This window comes from Athene cunicularia, assembly GCF_003259725.1.
Source record: "Athene cunicularia isolate RWA chromosome 17 unlocalized genomic scaffold, athCun1 chr17_part1, whole genome shotgun sequence".
Taxonomy (NCBI): Eukaryota; Metazoa; Chordata; class Aves; order Strigiformes; family Strigidae; genus Athene; species Athene cunicularia.
Window position 1 is genome coordinate 878,859 of NW_020799122.1, and position 18,799 is coordinate 897,657.

At 48.3% G+C, this 18,799-nt stretch overlaps 1 protein-coding gene across 3 annotated transcripts in view; it reads left to right on the top strand.

Annotated features, from left to right (window-relative positions):
- MAPKAP1 (mitogen-activated protein kinase associated protein 1) overlaps window positions 1-18,799 on the top strand; it is a 104,460-nt gene that overhangs the window by 59,186 nt on the left and 26,475 nt on the right. For 2 of the 3 annotated variants that reach the window (XM_026860516.1, XM_026860518.1), the window contains exon 8: window positions 17,048-17,155. The exons of the other annotated variant lie outside the window; for it this stretch is intronic. In XM_026860516.1, coding sequence (XP_026716317.1) covers window positions 17,048-17,155 — 108 coding nt within the window. The remainder of the gene's footprint in view (window positions 1-17,047; window positions 17,156-18,799) is intronic. 3 annotated transcript variants of the gene reach the window in all.

An 18,799-nucleotide genomic window follows, 5' to 3' on the forward strand; every position in this document is an offset into this window, starting at 1 on the left:
AAAAAAAAGGCGGGGGGGGAGAGAGAGAGAGAGAGAGAGAGATGCTGGTAGGGGTGGTTGTAGATGAGACCCGCCAGCGTCTGCAGCAATTTGGCCGCTGGCCAGGAGTCATTGTTCACCCTCGGCTGTGGTGGCTCCGTCCAGATGTGCCAACTGCACGTTCCGGCTTTTGCCAGCTGACTGCGCCGTTTGATAACCGGCTCTCTGGATGCCCATCACTGGCCGCAGAGATAGAATTAAATGATGATGATCTTCCCACAAGTTGGGAGAGGAAACAATGCATATAAATCTTGATTTCATCTCAGCGTGAGAAGTCTTTATCCATCATCACTCATAATGAACAAGTCGTTAGCCGCGATGAATGGTGTTCTGTTTTTTTCAAACACCTCTTTTGTTCACTTTTTGGGTGACTTTTATTTATTTCCTGGGGTCAGATTTCTCTTCCCAGAAGGGAGGTGGCTAAAGGATTCACTTAGCTTAGTCTTTAAACTACTTTCCTCCTTCGTGTAACAGATGTTTTACTCTGACCGTTTGAAATTTGGTTTTGCTTTTATTTTGTTACTTTTGCTCAGTAGTTTAGAAATTGAATAGACCTGTCATTTGTTCCTTCAGCTCATACATTAGTTTCTACTTTCTTGGCACTCCTGCTCGGAAACATTTGCAGCAACAGGGTATTTAAGTATCTACGTATCATTTGAGGCTTTTTTAATCATATAAGAACTCATTTGAATTTAGTTTTTGTAAATTATCCATGTGACACCTCACTCTGAGATGTGACCATCATCCCTGCTGTGGATATAACCACGGTCACGACTGGAAACCTGGGTTGTAGGTATGTGATAGGGATACTTACTATACCTAGAGGCATATTTACTTTTGAACGTGCAATTGGGCTTCTTGAAATAGTCAGCGTTGTTCACAGATTGCAGTTCAAGCTCGTGTGTAGATACGTCCAGAATTAGGACCCGCAGTCGCAGGCTCCGTGGGTTGGAATCAGTGCGAGAAGGGTGATGGCTCTAGGGAAAGGTTTCTGCTTGAATCCCCGTATTACTGAATTTCATCAGTGAAATATTTGTTTTATTTTTTTAAATGTTGGTGAGCACTCATAGAGCGCTACTGAAATTGTCGTGTAATGCTGTCACACGGGCGAAGGGGCTTCTCACATTGGGGAATTCTGTATTAAATTGGTAAATCACAGATCAAACTTGTTTGTTAAAATTATCTTCCCTTATCCACACCTTCCCTTATTCCCAATTACTTCCCTTATCCCAAACTCTGATTCGTCAGTCAGCAGACTTTGGGGGGCGGGGGGGTTTGGGAGGGTCTTGCCTGTTGTCTTTAAAACAGCAGAAACTGCAGGGCGGGCAGGGAGCCCCCCGGGTCCCCCCACAGCAGGTTGGAGCAGGAGTTGGGAAAGATTTTGGCATCGTTCTTCATCTCCCACCAGATTGTTCATATCTGAAGTGGATATGCCTCCTACTTTCGTTGGGGGATGCACAGATAAATGGGATTTAAGATCAGACTATTAGCACAGTGCGGTCCTGTGCCGTTGTAGTTCAAGTCATCATTAAGGAGCGGATTAGGATGTCAAAGTTCTGAATAAAAGATAAGACGTAATTTAGGAGAAGCATCCCTTCTCATTCAGCAGTGCTTCCTTTTAAGTTGATTGTTCTGATTTTTAACAAGTATGAACCAAAAATAGACTTAGCGTGTTTATTTAAAGCTTCTGAAATAGTTTAATAAAACTGAAATGCCGGTGAACATATCTGCACATCTTCAGTGTGCCTCCAGACCGGTCTTCACAGGACAAATGAATTTATTATGTTTACAGTTTATGCTGTTTTCAAGTACTTGTGTAAGAAATTGCTTTCCGATCTATTTTCACCACTGACTTCCATGACATTTTTCAAGTTGGTCCTGTGTTTGTAGGAAAATGCAAACCCTGCTTGGCTGTTTTGGGTGGGGAATAAATTGAAGAATGTCTGTTGTGTAGTCGGGAAGGGGATGTTCCAGCACGACCAGGGCTAACAGACTAGGTTATTTTTCTGAAATTACATTATTCGGGCAGTAGTATGGAGCTTATAAGTAGGTTTTTCAGCAAGGAATTGAGTTGCAAGTTCCTGAAAGTCCACACGCCTCGGTCACCTCTGTGAGTCGATGACCTTCTGAGCTTTTCTATTTTTGACTTTTGTTTAGAAGTGCCACTACCACCCTTGCAGCTGCCAGCCCTGGCCCACCTCCTGGAGCATGAGGCTGATAATGACAGAGAAAATTTCTCTTGACGAAGGGTCGCACACAGCCCGGGTTTCCGCAAGTTCTGTTTCAGCACATGCACCGGCGTTCACGTAGCTGTAGTGTGAATAATAATAATATTGATGGGTTTGTTTCAAAATCCCATTTGTCAAGAAGACTAAAGCTGAACAAAGAGTTTTCACTGGAATTTAACTTCAAGCCAAAGATTATTTGTTGCAGGAAGATACAGGTCGGGAGAAGGAGATAGAAGTCGGATACAACCTTTGTTTCAGAGCAGCATGAAAGAAATGGAAGCAATATTCTGATTGTGCCTAGCTCTGTTCAGATGCTGTGTTAGGTAGAATTATTGCAAACTACTCAAGCTGTTTCACATGCCTTGCCGTTTTCCTTGAGTGGTGTCACAAGGCTTTTGCCTTAGAGGTATGGGCTGTGACCAGTTTTAAGTAATAATTTTTGAGCCAGTCAAAGGAAGCGCAGGGGGTAAAGTCACCCGGGCATTCCCGCAGGGACCCGCGGCCCCCAGGTCACTGTGCAGAGGACGGGGCCGGGATGCGGCGGTGCTGGGGGAGCCGCCGACCTGTCCCACGCCGGGGGTTAACGGGAACCCTGCATCATCTCCTGCCACGTGCCCAAATAACCGGCTGCAAGGAGGACGTGGGAATGGCGGCAAGTTTGGGAAAAGCCTGTAACAACCCGGCAGTGCTGCATACTGGGGAAGATAAATCTGCAGAGGAAATTGTTGAGGCAGATGTTTAATTAGTTGGAGTCAGGCTGGATAAATCAGGATAGGAACTGTCTATGCAGATATACTGGTGTGCCTCCCTTTTCTCTGGGCTGGTTTCATTGTCTTTAAAAACTAACTGTTCTTCTTGCTTAGGAAAGAAGCAGCAAAAAGAGTCTTACAGCCTCTGTGTTATTGTAATGGGTTCCCTTGTGTACACTCATAAAATAGAAAATGTAATTGATGTTTTCTTACGGTAATGAAAAATAACTAAGCAGAATACTTTATCATCAATTTGTTTAACCTATTGCGTGCTCAGCAGCATGTATTGCACATGCATATTTTACGTAAGAGCTGGAAATAACACAGTCTTGGTTGTGGAATGAGGTCTCGGAGGAGCCCGGTCTAACCCAGCGATGGACCACCTTGAGGGAGGCTCGGTGGCATCGCTCAGCAGGAGAGCTTTCTCAAAACAGCCAGAACGGGGGAGAAAGAGGCCGAGGATGGGGAGATACCCCGACCGGGCCGGCGGGTGATGGACCATCCTCACCTCGCCAGCGAGGAGAGAGGAGCCGAAAGCTCCTTCTGGCAGCGCAGGGCCCTGCCGCGCGCGTCAGCCGGCCTGGGCAGCGCCGAGACGCTGCGGCAAAGCCCCCTGGAGAGCCCCAGCATCCAGAGATAGTCCAGGGTCTGCTCTGCATCAACTTGCCAGGTCTAGATCTCTTCAAGACTGGTTTTGAACATTGTGAGCACTCCAGCAGCTGATGGTTTAAATATAAAATTGGTCTGCAGTGTGGCAGATCTACAGAAAGGGAATCACATGCTTGAAATCATGAGCATAAGAACTTCATGTTCTCCCTGAATTTATCAGGGAAAATGTCAGATGTGGTGCTTCCTGGGGTTTGGACAGATATAATAATGAAGTCTTGAAAAGCCTTTTTAGAAGGTGAGATTTGGGTGTTTTAACGGTATAATTCTGCTCCCTAGAAATCAGTAAGAGTCTTAATATTAACTTCTAAAAAGGGTCGATATTAGGCATGCTTTCAAAATCCCACCCTTGTGCTTTGCAGACGAAGTTTTGTAGTTCGTACAGATCGTGTTGCACAACCACCAAATACCAGTATCAACATCACCTGACTTGACTGACTGACTGACTCTCCTACGCAGCCAGCCCAGTGTGTGTTTCTGCTGGTCTTACTCTCACCCGTGCTTACGTGTTCCCCAGTTAGCCTAGGAACTGAGGGTATGGTGGACGTACATTTTAAATCCTGCCTTTTAGGAAGGCTCTCGGTTGGGCCAAGGAAAGCACGGTTTTTCCAAGATGAAATGCAGAGACCCTTCTGTTCAGATACAACGGCGCAGCTCAGGCTGGGTCTGACAGCATCCCACAGTGTGCAAGTAGATCTTATCGGGCTTTTTATATCTGCACTAAAGCCCGCACTCAGTATTTTCTATAAAATATGTTAGCCTGGCTTACAATTTTAAGAACATAAGAAAGATGATGACTTCATTCTTGATGCTTTGTGTATCTTGATGCCATGGTGATTCTCAAATTAAATATGTGCAGGAACTATATGTACACTTGAAAGTTATCTTCCTCGCCTTTGAGCTGTCTCGTTCCTTTTGCTCTTCAACAAATATATTCTCTGGGATGCCAGCTGCCTTTACCTCCAAGGCTTGACTGAATGGACTATAAATACTAATGTAAAGTAAATAAGAATGCAGAGAGAATGTGTACAGAGGCTTTGTTTTCAAACAAATTAAGCATTGATGTCAGTATATAAAACCCGAATGTTGTGAGAAGGAAATGAGGGACAAAACTAAACAGTGTAAAATGCTGAAATGTTAGAATAATCCTGCCTGTTTCTGGTCCATGTCAGCCTCTCTCCATTTGAAATTTCTCGTGAGCGGAGAAGCCTTGTCTGATTAATCTTGTCTGATTTTAAGGAGAAATTCTTTGCAGGGTGAACATGCTACTGATTATTATTTAATAGCTGCTTCAAACTGCAAACATCCCTGAACCAGAAATGCTCAATCCTTTTAAGAACAAAATGCTATACGAGTTTAATTGTTATAAACAATACCTTCTGCCAACATTTCACAGACATGACCTGTATTTTCCGTAGGTTAGAGTGAGAGTTATTAGCTTAGTATTCTGTTCGGTTTGGAGAAAGACTAATACTTTTTCTATAAATGAAAACAGCTGCTTTACAATAACATTCAAGTCCCTAACAGCTGTCAACTAGTGCTTTTTGCATTCTTTAAAATGTGCAAAGTGACCAAAAATAGCCTTAAAATAATCTTACTAGTCTGGATAAGTGTATTATCTCACTGCCACAGGAAGCTGAAAAGTAAGGGAAGAGAAAAATTCAAGAAACGGGGATAAGATATAAGAATAAAAGTCTCCAGATCGTATTTTAGTCCCTACGACAGAATCAAAGGAATGATAGCTGCAAAGGCCAGTTCAAACAATCTGTTCCATCACCGGTAACTCAGAGCACAGTCTGTTACAGAACCATGGTTTGTAGAGGTGTATTGCTCCCGCGTCTCAGGTTTGTTCACACAAAGCTGTGAAGTCACCCTTCAGAACTCCGAGAGGAGCAGAAGCTCTGACGGAGGCGCTGCATGAGGCTCATCTTCCCTTCAGACAGCAGCCGGGGAAAGGAGATCTCGGGTTTGTTTGAGACTTGGCTTCCTAACATAGCGCTCAGCACCGCTTTAATGTCAAATTTCTTGTCTTAAACGTGCTTCTGAGCTGTTCATAAACACATTTTAATCAAAACTTACATGGGGCATAAGCAAAAACGGCGACGCAGAGATACTGTTTGTGTGAAAAGCCGCTTATTGTCAGGCACCCGGCCAGGCCCAAGGGAAATCGCGCGGGTGCCGTAGCGCTGAAGGATTTCGTTTAAACCTGTCCCACGGTTTTCCTATTCCTGGAGTATCTCGGCAGTTCTGTTTGTAAATAGTTGGTCCTGATGCTGTGGTGCCAGAGTCGATTTGTCTTGTTCCTGCCTCCCGCAGAAGCTAAGGAGAGCTGGCGGCACCGGCGGGAGGCTGCGGGCGGTGACGGGCAGGGCAGGGGCCGTCCGTACCGGGCACGTTTGCTCCTTCAGTTGCGAAGGCAAAGAGATTTGGGGGGATCCTCAGCACATCTGGTCTGTGCTGGGCGTGCAGGATGGCTCCCCAAAGCCACGCCCGGGGCTTCCAGCTCGGGATCTGCTTCCAGTCACGTTCCCTGCGCTCTGATTGCTGAAGTACGGAAAATTGGGTCTCTGAAGAAATGTACCACGGTGACTTTCAGAAATATCCCTAATAACCCCCAAACCAGAATATAACTCCTCTGAGCTCCTAAATAGATTAAACTCCCTGGACTCTTCTCTGTTGCCTTGAGATGGCTGTTGGCATTCATGAAAAATTTTCTTCTTCTTCCCCATCAATAAATGTTTTTCTTTCATCAGAAGATTAAGACCCTAATGCCCGGCTGCCAGGAGTGCCGCAGGCACCTCGCTGTGAGGCTGTGCTCTCAGTGGGAGCAGGGACCGGTGGGGAGCCCGGCTCAGCCCCCCGATCCTGCCTGCCTCGGGCCAGGGTGTCCCTGTCCCCCGGAGCAGCAGCCGCCTCCGGCGCAGGGCTGGGGGCTCCGCTGCCAAGGGCTGGTTGTGTGCGGGGGCAGAAAACAAAGGGTGGGGAAAAGTGCTAATTCTGAGCATCTTGTGGGGGGCACCTGCTCTCCCAGTTCGCAGCGGGGGTTACTGGGGAGAGGAGGAACCAAAGGCTGTGGGTGTTCAGGCCAAAAGAGCCGTTAAACTCCGTCTGACACGCGGCCGGGAGAGCTGCCGGGCTCGGGCTTCGCTTCCTCGTCCCCACCCTGAGGTGGGGAAAGGGGCGGAAAGGGACGCTGGAAAGGTGGGGGTGTGCGCTCGCTGCACGTATGTATGTCTTTATTTGGATAAAAAAGGAGAACTGGGAAGATAAACTATGTAAAACCACAGCCCTGTGATTAAAGCATTTTAAAGAGATGAACCACAATTAGAATAAAGTGTCATTAAAGTTTGATACTGTCGTTGAATGATGGTAACTGAGGGGTTTAAATTTAAAAGTAAATATGTTAGAGTAGGCGATGCATATGTTTGCTCTGACTCTTAAAGAGATGGAAGCCCCAGCATCTGTGACAGTGAAAAGCCAATTAATTTGTATTTCCGTGTGTTTACATGCATGCTTTTCTGCTTAATGGTAGTTTTGAGTTTCTTTGGCTTTCAGTGCTTTGTTTTGGATAATTACAGCATCCCTGCAGCGTCTCCTGCCCCCAGTTATGAATGGCTTTACCTGGAAATACTTCAGAAATCCTGGCTCTCCTTGCATTCCGCTGTCTCTATTAGCAGGGTTTAAATTAAAAAGAACGCGAATGTTTGCAGATCCTTGGTCAAGACTCTCCTGCAGCTTTCCCCCCTTTCGCCACAGTAGCGAAGGCCTGTGTGACCCTGCAGCCCCGAGTGACTCGGCTCTTCGCAGGGGCATGAGGAGCTGCTGCCCGGCCGTGCTGCTGCCGCCGTGGCTCTGCCCCGCTCCTGCTCAGCCCCCTCCGCCCCGGAGCTGGACCTGGGCCCCGTGCTCGGCCGCGCTGCGCCGTAGGGAACGGGGCAGGGTGTTCCGCGGCGGATTTCCCTCGGCAGGATTGGTGCTGTGCAGGGTGAGCACAGAGGGTGTGGTGGAGGCTGCTGGAAATGATTTCCTTCTGCCTACAAACTCCATCTCCGCTCTGCAGCAGTCGTAATTTATTTCAGGGAGCGCTTTCTCACCAGCCTGCTGATGCTGAGCAGACGCTGACGTGGCGGGGGGACAGGGGTGCTGGTGTGCGTGGAACAGCTCATCGGGAATAAAGTTTGTGAGTAGTTTGTCAGAATAGAAATAGCTCGTTAGTCCTGTGCGTTTGGGCTGATGGGATTCCGGACATCAGCCCCAGTGGGTGAGGAAAATTTTTCATGCCTGGCCTCTGAAATCAAAGTGAAATATTGAACTGAGTCTATTTTAGAGCTGTTGGTATTGAAATCATACCTTTATTGGTTCTTCTGGATTGGTAATAAAGCTGTAATTTATGTGGCATTTTAAATTCTGCCGTTCTGTGTTTGGATGATAGAGACTTTTTTGTTTATTTTACCCTCTCTGATGAAGGAAGATCCTGCTGACACACCAGGTACTTTGGGGGGACCCTCTCCCCGCTGGCTTTCTGTGCAGCCCTCGCTGCGCCCGCCCGGGAGGTTGGGTCGGGCCCTGCGGGGGCTGTAGCGGGGGCAGGTCGAGCCCTCCGGGGGCTCCGTCACACCCGAGGGCCCAGCCTGGACCGGGGCTGGCACTCGGTGCCACCTTCCAAGGGGCGTCGGGGGCGTGAGCTCTGCCCTGCCCTGCCCGTAACCCGGGCAGCCGCTCGCCCCGACTTTAGTCTCTTAAATTTGTGATTAAAAAAATCCTAACCTGGATATTGTGGTTCTGCTATAGGGGCGTTATAGGTCAGGCGTGATGATTTCTGCCTCCTTTCAACTTCATTTGGAGCGAGGTGTTGCTAATGCGCAAAGACTAGAAGGCGGCAATAGCAATTAAATAATTGTGTGAATATTCCGCAAAGACTGCCTTGCTGCTAGCTGTGCTGCGTGCTTTCCGTTCTACCAAAAAGCAATACAGAAATGAAGTGTTTGTTTCTTTTTAAGGGGCTTTTGACTAAATTCTTTAATTTCACTGGCTGTCAAGGTAGTGTTAAGTAAAATGGGTTTGAACTGCTGTAGTTTTTGTGTACTGGACTAGATGTCAGAAACCTTTGCCATCACTGGAAATTCTGTCACTCTGGATTTACTATCTGTTTCCCACAGCTGAATTCTTAAGCAGTGTGATTTAACACCTTGGCTCTCCATCAGCCGGTCCTGGCATTTATTTGAATGCATTACACCACTGGTTTCCATAAACTATTTTACAATTGTTTCATATAAATGACTGTTTATTTCTACAAAAACCATCTGTATTTCTGCAGAGAGCAGCAGATAACTGTATGTAAAATTCAGTAATGTCACAACAGTGCAAGTTAAGAAAAAACAGATTGGACTAAAAAAAACAAAAAAAAGTCTCATGCTTGTGCCTAACCTTAAAAGTTTCTTTTCACTATTTAAATATCTTTATTTATTAACCAGTATTTGCATTTGTAATGATAAAAATCTTTATTCCACTTCAGAGGTGTTGAGGGACTTTGGGGGTTTTCAACGGATAAACAGATTTAAGATGTCCTCCTAGCAGTAGGATTTGAGATGTAAACATTCTGGCTGTACAGCTATTTCCTCTCAAACTGTTTACATATTTTCTGTTGTTTTATTGTCACTGCCAAGCACACAATGGAATCCTTGCCCCTCCTGTCATGTTCTCACAATGGTCCTACAGGAGGCCTGAGTCCTCTCTCCAGTCCCAGTCTCAGTGCTCTCTGCAGTCTGTCGATCCCTCTCCATCCTCGCTCCTCTCGTGTTTTACGCTCCTCGCCCAGTGTTCGTGCCCCGGGTCACTGGTGGGGAGCCTGCTCTCCACCCGTGTCCCTCCAGAGGCCGCTGCCCCCCCGGGGGAGCTGCCCGGGGACGCGGCGCTTCGCCTGCTCCCAGCAGCACCCGGGGAGCATCCGCACTGAGCTATTTTAATTCTTCCATATGCTGCCCATGTGCTTGCTGAGGGAAAGCTGGAATCCAGTAGTCTTACACTTAGCGCGACTGATACTTTCTGACAGACTATTTGAAATGATAGAAATACATAAACCTCCTCTTTTTTATGACCTTGTAATAGCTGCAACATATTTCCAGCAAATATTTTCTATAGCAATAATAAAAAAGTGATAACAAAAAAATAAATATAAATATAGTTTAAACTCAAAAGAAATCACACTTTCAGAACCTAGGGTTGGAGCAGTGAAGCAATAAATCATGTATCCTTGTGAAAGGAGAAACTTGAAATAGGAAGGTACCTCAGACATCAGTATTAAATGTTTATCAACTATTTTCTTTTGACTACTTCCCTGTCTTACTTCCGTACATGGACAGAGCCTGAAACATAGCTCATGTTCACTTTGGCTTATTTACTGCCTGCCTGGCATCTACCACCTTGGCTATTAGGCAATGACTGCCTAATGGTCTTGAAATTTCCAATTGCTCCGGTGTTATTGTGGAATTGCAGCCACACACACGGAGCGCGCGATGCCCCGGCCGGTGCCGCGCCGGCTCTCGCCGGGGTGCAGCCCAGGCTGGGGGGGGCTGGCCCTGGCGACGCGTGGAAATCCTCCTGCAGCACCACGTAACCTTCCGCGGCTGTCTTGGGTTGGGGCCAGAAGGTCCCGTCCTTCCCCGCCGGGGGCTGAGCGGTCTCACAGCTCCTGGCACAGCGCCCGCCGCTCCCGGGGCACGGCGGCATGGGTGAGAGAGCAGAGGAGGGGTCTGTCTGCTGGCCCCTGCCCCGGGGCCTCACCCCTCTGCCCTCGGGAGGCCGCAGGCGTTCTCGCGCCGCAGCGTTTCTGCGGGCAGTTGTTGTGAGGAGCTGTGCCAGGAGAGCAAGCGGTAAAACCGCTCCATGGACAGGCGCAAACCACCGTGAGCAGGCAGCGGTGGCTGAGAGACGGGGCAGGGGTCAGGTACGGGGCTGCCGCGCTGTTAAATACGGCGTAACACGCCGCTCCTGTCCGCTGCTGTCGGGTGCGGGTGGTGGCAAGGGTTTGTTGAAGGGCTTCAAGGACAGACCAGTATCCCTTGGCTTCCTTACCGGGCAAACGGCGAGATCGTAAAATGAAATTGTAGCAAAGAGCAGAATTAATAGATGACATGCGGGCAAATGCAATATACTGAGGGGGGAAAAAATGGCATAGCTTTTGTAGAGCAGGTCGTGCCTCGGAAACCGGTGAGCAGTCTGCGGGAGCCAGAGACCATCCGAGTAAGGATGATGTGTTTTATACAGCATGCTTAGATTTCCAAAAAAGATTTGACAAAGGCTCATAAAGCAATTAAGCTGTCACCGGATGGGAAGGAGGATCCTCGCATGGATTAATAATTGATTAAAAGACAGGAAACAAAGAATAGGAATAATGGCCCTCCGTTATTAGTAACTAGGTTACTGGTGGAGTTCCAGTGGAACTGGTAGAACCTACATTGTTCCGTTAATGTGTGGCATGGAAAAGGATGTGAATGCTGATGTGACAAAATGTGCTGTTGATACAAAAGAAGTAAGAATAGTGCAAATAAAAGCTGTCTGTGAAGCACTGCAGAGGTATCTCACAGTGCTGAGTGACAGGACAATAAAATGAGAGAGGGAATTCAGTGTCAATGAGTGCAAAATAATATACATGGTGAAAAGCAACTGTAACTATATGTATACAATGATGGGCTCTAATTACCTTCCATCAGTCAAGAAAACTATCCCGGAGTCGTCATGGGTAGTTCTCTGAACGCTTCAGCTCAGTGCTTAGGAGCAGTCAGAAAGACAAATTGAACATCAGAAATTAGGAAAGGAATAGAGAACAAAACAAAGCATTACTATGCCAGTCCATAAATCACGATGTGCCCACATCTTAATTGTTATATTTTATCTCAAAAAGGATAATATAGAAGAAAAAAGATAGAGAAATGGATGAGTGCAAAAATGGATCAGACGTGTGAAACGAGGAGTAGATGCTAAGGAGAGAAGATCTTTTCTAGTTCGGAAAAGACACGGCCGGGTACAAGAGAAGCCTGTGAAGTGCATGTGGGGGAGAGGGTAAATCGGGAGGGGTTTATCGCCGTTGTTCATAAAACAAGAAGTGCTGCATGCCCCAAAAGCGGTGGGTTGGCGGTGGCTTTTTGAAACAAAAGGGAATTCTTTTTCTCACACAGCGCAATAAATTCTGGAGGTCACTGTTACGGAAATCAGAAATTCAAAAGTGGTTTGAACAAATGCGTGGACCGTAAAGGGAGCAGAAAGAGCTGACAAAGAGTATAGCTGGAACGGGGGCTTTTGTGAGAATTATAGGAGCTCCTGAGAGGGAGGCAAAGATAAGGGATAAATAGGATGCAGCAGCCATGTGTTTTGTGGCAGAGACTCCACTGTAAAACACAGGCTCGGGTTTAAACCGTGTGGGGTTTTTTGTTTATACCGGTCTTTTTAGTGCACGCTTGACAATTCCACAAGCATTAAATATTGAGGTGGGTCTTTCTGTAATCCTTATTTTACCCTATTAACTAATTTGGAGATGGAGATGGGTTTTGTGTGAGGGTTTGTTTAAAGCCTCATTCTCTTTTTAAGTGTCGGTGTTTGTTTATTGTGCAGATTCAACCCCTGACCGTGGTATTCTTCATTGCTATTGAAAGTTAATGGGGGAAAAATTGCATTCCAAACATTTGAACCTGTAGTCGCCATGGCTGAACTTAGTTGATCTCTGGTGATCGGTTCAATTTAGTTACGATTTTTAGCCATTAGGCTGGGGCTGAATGATGGTGATTTGGTTGAGGCCAAATGTCTGTAGAAAATTGGCTGTTTGATAAGAGCCCTGTTATCAGAGGGGGATACTTTCTCATTTACATTTAGATGAGTATTGATTATTTATTTACTCAGAGAAGTGAGATTCGTTCCCAATCTTATCTCTCTCGTCTCTGCTTGTCAGCAGAAAGAGAGATAGAGCTCCTGACATCAGCCCAAGATAACAGCACTTTGTAGTGAAGATAAAAGTTGGAATGGGCCTTTTTCTAGTCTTGACTGAAAGGATAAGTTTTAAAAATTAGAACTGATGGGTCATGCTTTCAAAACCCCTTTCTGAAGGCTTTGCAGCTTAAATGGCAACAGAATTGGTTCGTTGTTATGCGGATGGCCGTTGCCTTTTGTAAGAGAGCTGCTTAATTTGATTATGTGGTGGGATTCTTCCTGGGGCACATCGCACTGTGCGGGGTAGCACTGGGGGTGTTTCCTTGTCTTTAATTCCTGATAAACCTTTTCGCTGTTTAAAGGGGCATCTCGAAGTAGCGGAGTACAGGGGGGGGTGTAGGCAGAAGCCGGGGTGCGGGGGGTTAAAGGGGGACTTTGGCAGGAGGGGGGCGTTGGGGTGCGCAGCCCCGGGTACCCCGCTCCCCCGCCGCTCCGTCCGCACAGCCCAGGTCCAGCAGAGCGGGATGGCTCGCGCCGGCGTGCGGACGCTCTGTCAGTGGAGCGGCCCAGGAGCGGCCCAGGAGGGCCTCAGGCCACCAGGTCTGGTGGAGGAGGGACCCAGCTCTCACCCTCCCTGGGGGCCCGAGCGGATCTCCCCTAGTTTTTGACCCCCATTCCGTGGCTCATTTCAGACAGCTGCTGCCTCGGTTCCCTCCTTCCTCCCGGACACGCGAGCACGTGTTTAACCCAGCAACAGTTTCCCTCTCTCCAAGTGCTTGTGACAAAACTCCGGAACTAGAAGAGGGGCTCGTGTTCATTAGCTTTGTCTCCTGGGGGTTTTGCCCCGGTAACTTCCATTTTAGCGTGCTCGCTCCCCGGTTGGTGGCGATTTACTCTGTCCCTGCTCCAGCGAGCAGTGCTGCGGGAGAGCTCTGCCTGGGGCGCGGGCCATGGCCGTCCGGGCCGGGACCTGTAAGGTTTGTTTTACAATTGCGTGGAGCGTTTGCATCAGATTACAGAAATCTATAAAATCCAGCTTTGGTGTTACCGCTTGAAATTTTGTGGAAATTCCCAGAGCAGTATTCTGTTAGGAGACCATTAAATTACCTAATATTTCTACTCCAGTGACATCATTTGAACTTGTGAGAGAAGTCTGGTAGTAAAACTCCTCCACAGCATCAGCCTAACATTTTTCATCTGTTGTGAAGTAAAGGTCGTGTAAATGTGTACAGATATTTAAAATATATTATTTAAGAGCAGATTCTCTCTAAAAATCCATTTACACTTTTAAAATCTATTTCTTAGTATTTTCTGTTTTAAAGGAGTTATTCATCAGAAGGTTGCCTTGGTTTCTGATCTGTAGCCGTATTTCATTGCTTTATTAGCAGGCAGTTAATACAGCCTCGACCCAAACCAGATAAAACAACTTACCTGATCACAGAATTCTCAGGTTGCCCCAGATAAAACTCCCCCTCTGACAGAGGCTGGCGTGGCGGGATGTGCCCGCGGGCGGCGGGAGCTTGTTCTGCAGCGGGAGGTTGTTCCCGAGGTGGGTGTTGACGTTCTGTTGGGTGGATCCAGCTGGTGGGATCGGATCCACGCCGAGGGATGGTTAATCACTGCCCAGATCCCGCTTTTAACCTTGTCCCCCGGTCATCACGTGCGCGTGTCCCTCGGAGCGGGAGGCTGTGGTGGGGTCGATGTCCCTCCTTGCCCCGTCCCAGGAGCCGCGGCGGAGCAGGGCGCAGCACCCGGGTCCCAGCTGGAGCCGCGCAGCAGCTCCTGTGCCGTGCTGAGCGAGTGAGAGAGAACGGTGTAAACAGAGACGGTGCAGCGGGATGGGTGAAGGTGTGACACTTCGGAGTGTTTCACGGGACGGGTCCACTCGGCTCCGACAGGCCTGTTCTCACGAGGACGCCCGGGGAGGTCCCGGGGAGGCTGGCGGGGCCGTGGCACCGCGCTCCGAGGCCCGCCCAGCCGTTACGGGTTCTGGGAAGGGCTCGTTTCACGTCTTTGCTCTGATTTTAAATGTTTTTGGGGCAGGCATGGGAAGCAGCAGGGAGCTGGGATGCAGCGGGGGGCGTCAGCAGGTCCCGGCCTGGGGAGGGGTGGAAGCGGAGGCTCCGGCTGGGGCTGGGGCAGGCGGGGATTGGTGCTGGGTACCAAGGGCACGGATGTTCGGGTGGGAGCTGGTGGCTCTGCTGGCTCAGTGCTTGCTGGGTGTCGCTCATGGGGCGGCGCTTTGGAACCTCTGGCAGGTGCTTCCGACAAACGGACCGAGCATCAGGTTTTGCTGTTACTGGTTCTAAACCTGCACCAGGCTTTAGATACAGATTGATTGGATATTTGTTTCGATTCAGTGTATTTTGCTTCTGCCTAACAAGCCAGGCCTGTGTGTGTTTATTTTTAATTTTCAGTCACATTGCCAGTAGCTGGGAAACGGTGGTGCTGTGTGTATTTGCCTCCCTGGTGTCTGTGCCGACAGGAGAGCTCCCCGCTGTCGGGAGCGTGGTTGGTTCTGCAAACGCCCCGAGCAGCCCCGCGTGCGGTTCCTGACGGAGGAGGGGAGGGAGCAGCCCTGCTCGCCTCCGCTGGGCTGCCAAGAGCCCGGCTCTGTGTCCGCCCTGAGTCGCCGGGAGTAGGGGAGCTCCATTTCACAGAGAAATAACGTTCCACTTCAGGAGCAGAAGGCGCTTGGGCCGTGCGGCGAGAGCTTCACGTGGCTTCTGGGGAGACAAAATGAGAAGCCGTAATTGAAATTCTGCTGTAGCAAATTTAAAATTAATTGGCTAACAAATTCCATTTCTTAGGCATGCCATCTGAGGCTAAAATACTTAATTTTTTTATGTGTTTTAAATATTTCAGCACATACTATCATAATTCAAAGTCAGGAAACATTCAGAAGTATTTTAAGTACTGATAAAGAGGGAATAGATTTCGTTATTTCAGGTCTAGTTCTTTTGTTACGTTACAACCTGGTTAAAGGCGCTTTACATCACTTAAATTTTTTCAGCACCTGTTTAGCGTTATTTAACTAAACTGTACAGAAATTACGCAGCTCAGAACTCGGTGTGCACTTGATCTCTCGGGTGCGGGTGGGAGGAGAGGTCACCCTGCACTGCTCGGGGGTGCAGCGAGGATGGGACCGCGTCCGTCTCCACCAGCTCCCGCCGTTGGAAGTGGCTTTTCCTTTTCCTCGGCCCGGGGTCCCCGGTGGAGTTTGGCTTACCCGAGCCACCCCCTCGCCCCGCCGGGTCCTCTCCCACCCGCTCTCCAGACAGCGGGCCCGGAGCTGGCTGATGGCGCCACACCTGGAATTGTGTTTAGTGTGTTCTTCTTCTTCAGCAAAGGAATAAAGATTAAGGATCCATTCATCTAATTTTTTTTTAATGGCCTAATTTTTGTAACAACAATTTTTTAATACATTTTCTGTAGTTGGAAAACGGGTTTTTTTTGGTAGTGTCATCTTTCCTTTGAGAAGAAGGAAGTTGGCACCTGAATCTTGAATATCTAAGTGCAGTGTATATAAAAATAATTCATTTGAAGCAACAGCATCTGTGCATGCTGATATTTGATGCAGTCCAATGTTGACAGTGTACGGATCCCTGGAAAAAGATAAAATCCATTTCTCGGTGTCCCTTTCTGCTCCGTGGAGCCGTTGAGCTGCTGGGTGATGCCGGAGCCCACCAGTCAGCCCGGCGGGCAGTGCCCACCGCTGCTGCTGTGTGGGGAGCTGCTCACCCCGTGCTTCAGCAGCCCGGCCCCGGGTGATGCCCCTGGGCAGAGGCAGAAATAGCCCAGCTGGGTGTCATGGGGCAAGACACAATTCGTAAAAGAAGGGCTGCGTTCCTTCCCCGGGATTTCTCAGCGCTCTGTGCAGACACCAAGGCTGCGGCAGCCGGGCTTCGCGTGGCTTTGCACACCCGGGGAGGGTGTGAGCGTGGGCCGGGCCCCGTCCCCGGCAAACAGCACCCAGGGTGACGGGCCCAGTGCTGGTCTTCAGTCCGTAAAGAGCCACCGAGGGTGCAGAGCGGCGGGGAGCGAACACGTTGTGCGTTTTCACGTCAGGAAGGGTGCCCAAAGAACGCAACGCAGGCACGCGCCGAGGTCTGGCAGGGGTTTCTTGGGCAACGCCCGGCCTTGCGGCAGGGGCAGGGTGTTCGACACAGGCTCACCGGGTGTAGGGATAACACGGCACCGCCGGACGGCCGGGGGTGGTCAGGCCACACTGTGAGATGGCTGAAGGTGACTGGAGGATGTTGTTGCCTCACTCAGCGTCCTCCACCTTTCTGCGACAGGGCCCTTCCCTTTGGCAAAGAGCTTTGAAACAGAAACGTCTACCTGCCTCGCTGCTAGGCTACGAGCAATCTCATGTTAGTTGAACGTGATAAGCCATCACTTTGTTAGAAAACAGATGATTTTACAAGTTACTTTATGTTTCAGGTCCTCAGTATCGGCTGGAGAAGCAGAGTGAACCTAATGTCCCAGTAGATTTAGACTGTACCTTGGAGAGCCAGAGCACTTTGGAATTCTGCCTTGTCCGGGAGAACAGTATGTTTCCCCTTTTCACTTTTGCTCTTGTAAACTGCTTAAACTCACATAAGTTATGTATTTTGGAATACAAGCTGTACTGTCTGGGCAAGTAAGTTTTGACGAGACTCTTCCCCGAGGCACTCCTCAGTTGTGCCAAAACAATATTCCAGAGGGAAATGATGGATTTCATACCTTCTGGTAAATAGTCTGCATCCTGTTTATCACTTCACGATTAATATTTCTCTATTAAACTCTGCCCTGTAAAGTTATGACCAACCCTGAAAAACACTGGAAATACGAAACTTTTTCTGTTGCAGGCATTGCTCAGTGAATAAAGCAATTGGTCTGCAGTATATTTTGCCATGTCAATACGCTGTTAAGAGGCACTGATTTTTTTTCTAATAGAATTTACAGAAATTTACCATGCAGACAGATATAACTAGAGCGGTTTGCTGAATTTTAAAATGCCAGACTCAAATATTTTTATTCTGTTACTGGTTTAATGGTCCTAATATTATTTCTTGATTTCTTTCTTTGCAAGGAATTATATGAAACTTTAAAAAAAAAAAAAAATCGTTGAACATTGGTTTGTGTTTGTGCTCCATAGCATTTTGGTCCATTCCAACAGCCATGCTCTCAGTTTTGGGGGTTTTGTCATTCCATTTTAATTCAGCTGTAAAAATGTTGAACGTACCGGTGAGGAAACCAGTAGCATTCACGCTCTCAGCCAAGACCACGCTCAGAGGGTTTGCTGTGAACAGTCATAGTAAGAGCCTGTTGCTAGCAGTAGAAGAGGTTTTTCTTTCTTTACAAAGATTAGCCCTTTCCATTTGGCATTCCCTGTTTTATCCTAGAAGAGAGCAGAGTGTCCCCGACGTACCTCCTCGTTCCAGTGGCCAGGGGTAGGCTCTGCTCCCGGGTGAGACGCAGCAGCCACGGGCTCTCTGGTGGGCACGTCAGTGCTGGAGCTGAGACGGAGCACTCTGTCTGGGCTGCCCTCTCCCCAGAGCGGGACTTGCTCCCAGAATAGTCTTGATGCTCCTCGTTCAGTTCTAAAAACTGGTTCTAAGAAACCGTAGGAAAGGATGAGGCAGAAGGCAGCCGGGGTGCTGGGTGTGAGGAAACGGAGCAATTTTAACCTCGATAATCAAGCTGTGCTCTTCCACAAGCCAGAATTCCCCAGCGTATGCATCCTGGATATTATTTTTGTATCGATTATTAATCTACAAAAAGATGCGGGCTGGTCATACTTTCATAGGTTTTGATTAAAAGTAATGTATTTTTAATCCAGGCTCAACAATTAAAAGTGTCCGGTATGTGCTGCATTTTTAACGTATACTCGTCCTCTGTGGAGGAATCACGCTGTGGGCTGTAGCTCTATCTACTGATGCTCTTAGCTGTCACGAGGGACCAGGTTCAGGCTGCACCATTACTTCAGTAGTAAATCTGTTGTAAGTGGTTTAGCAGGAGGCATTTGGTCTGCTCTGCATCAGTAGCAAATGCTCCAGGAGAGCCTCAGAGGCCTTGGCCTCAAAATAAATGTCAGTGGTGGTGTTGAGGGAACACTTTGCCCTTTCCCTGAAGTCCTGGTGCAGCGACGGCTCCTCCTCCCTCCAGGACGCAAAGGCAAGTTCCTCTGCGGGTGGGGGCGCGGGGGGGATC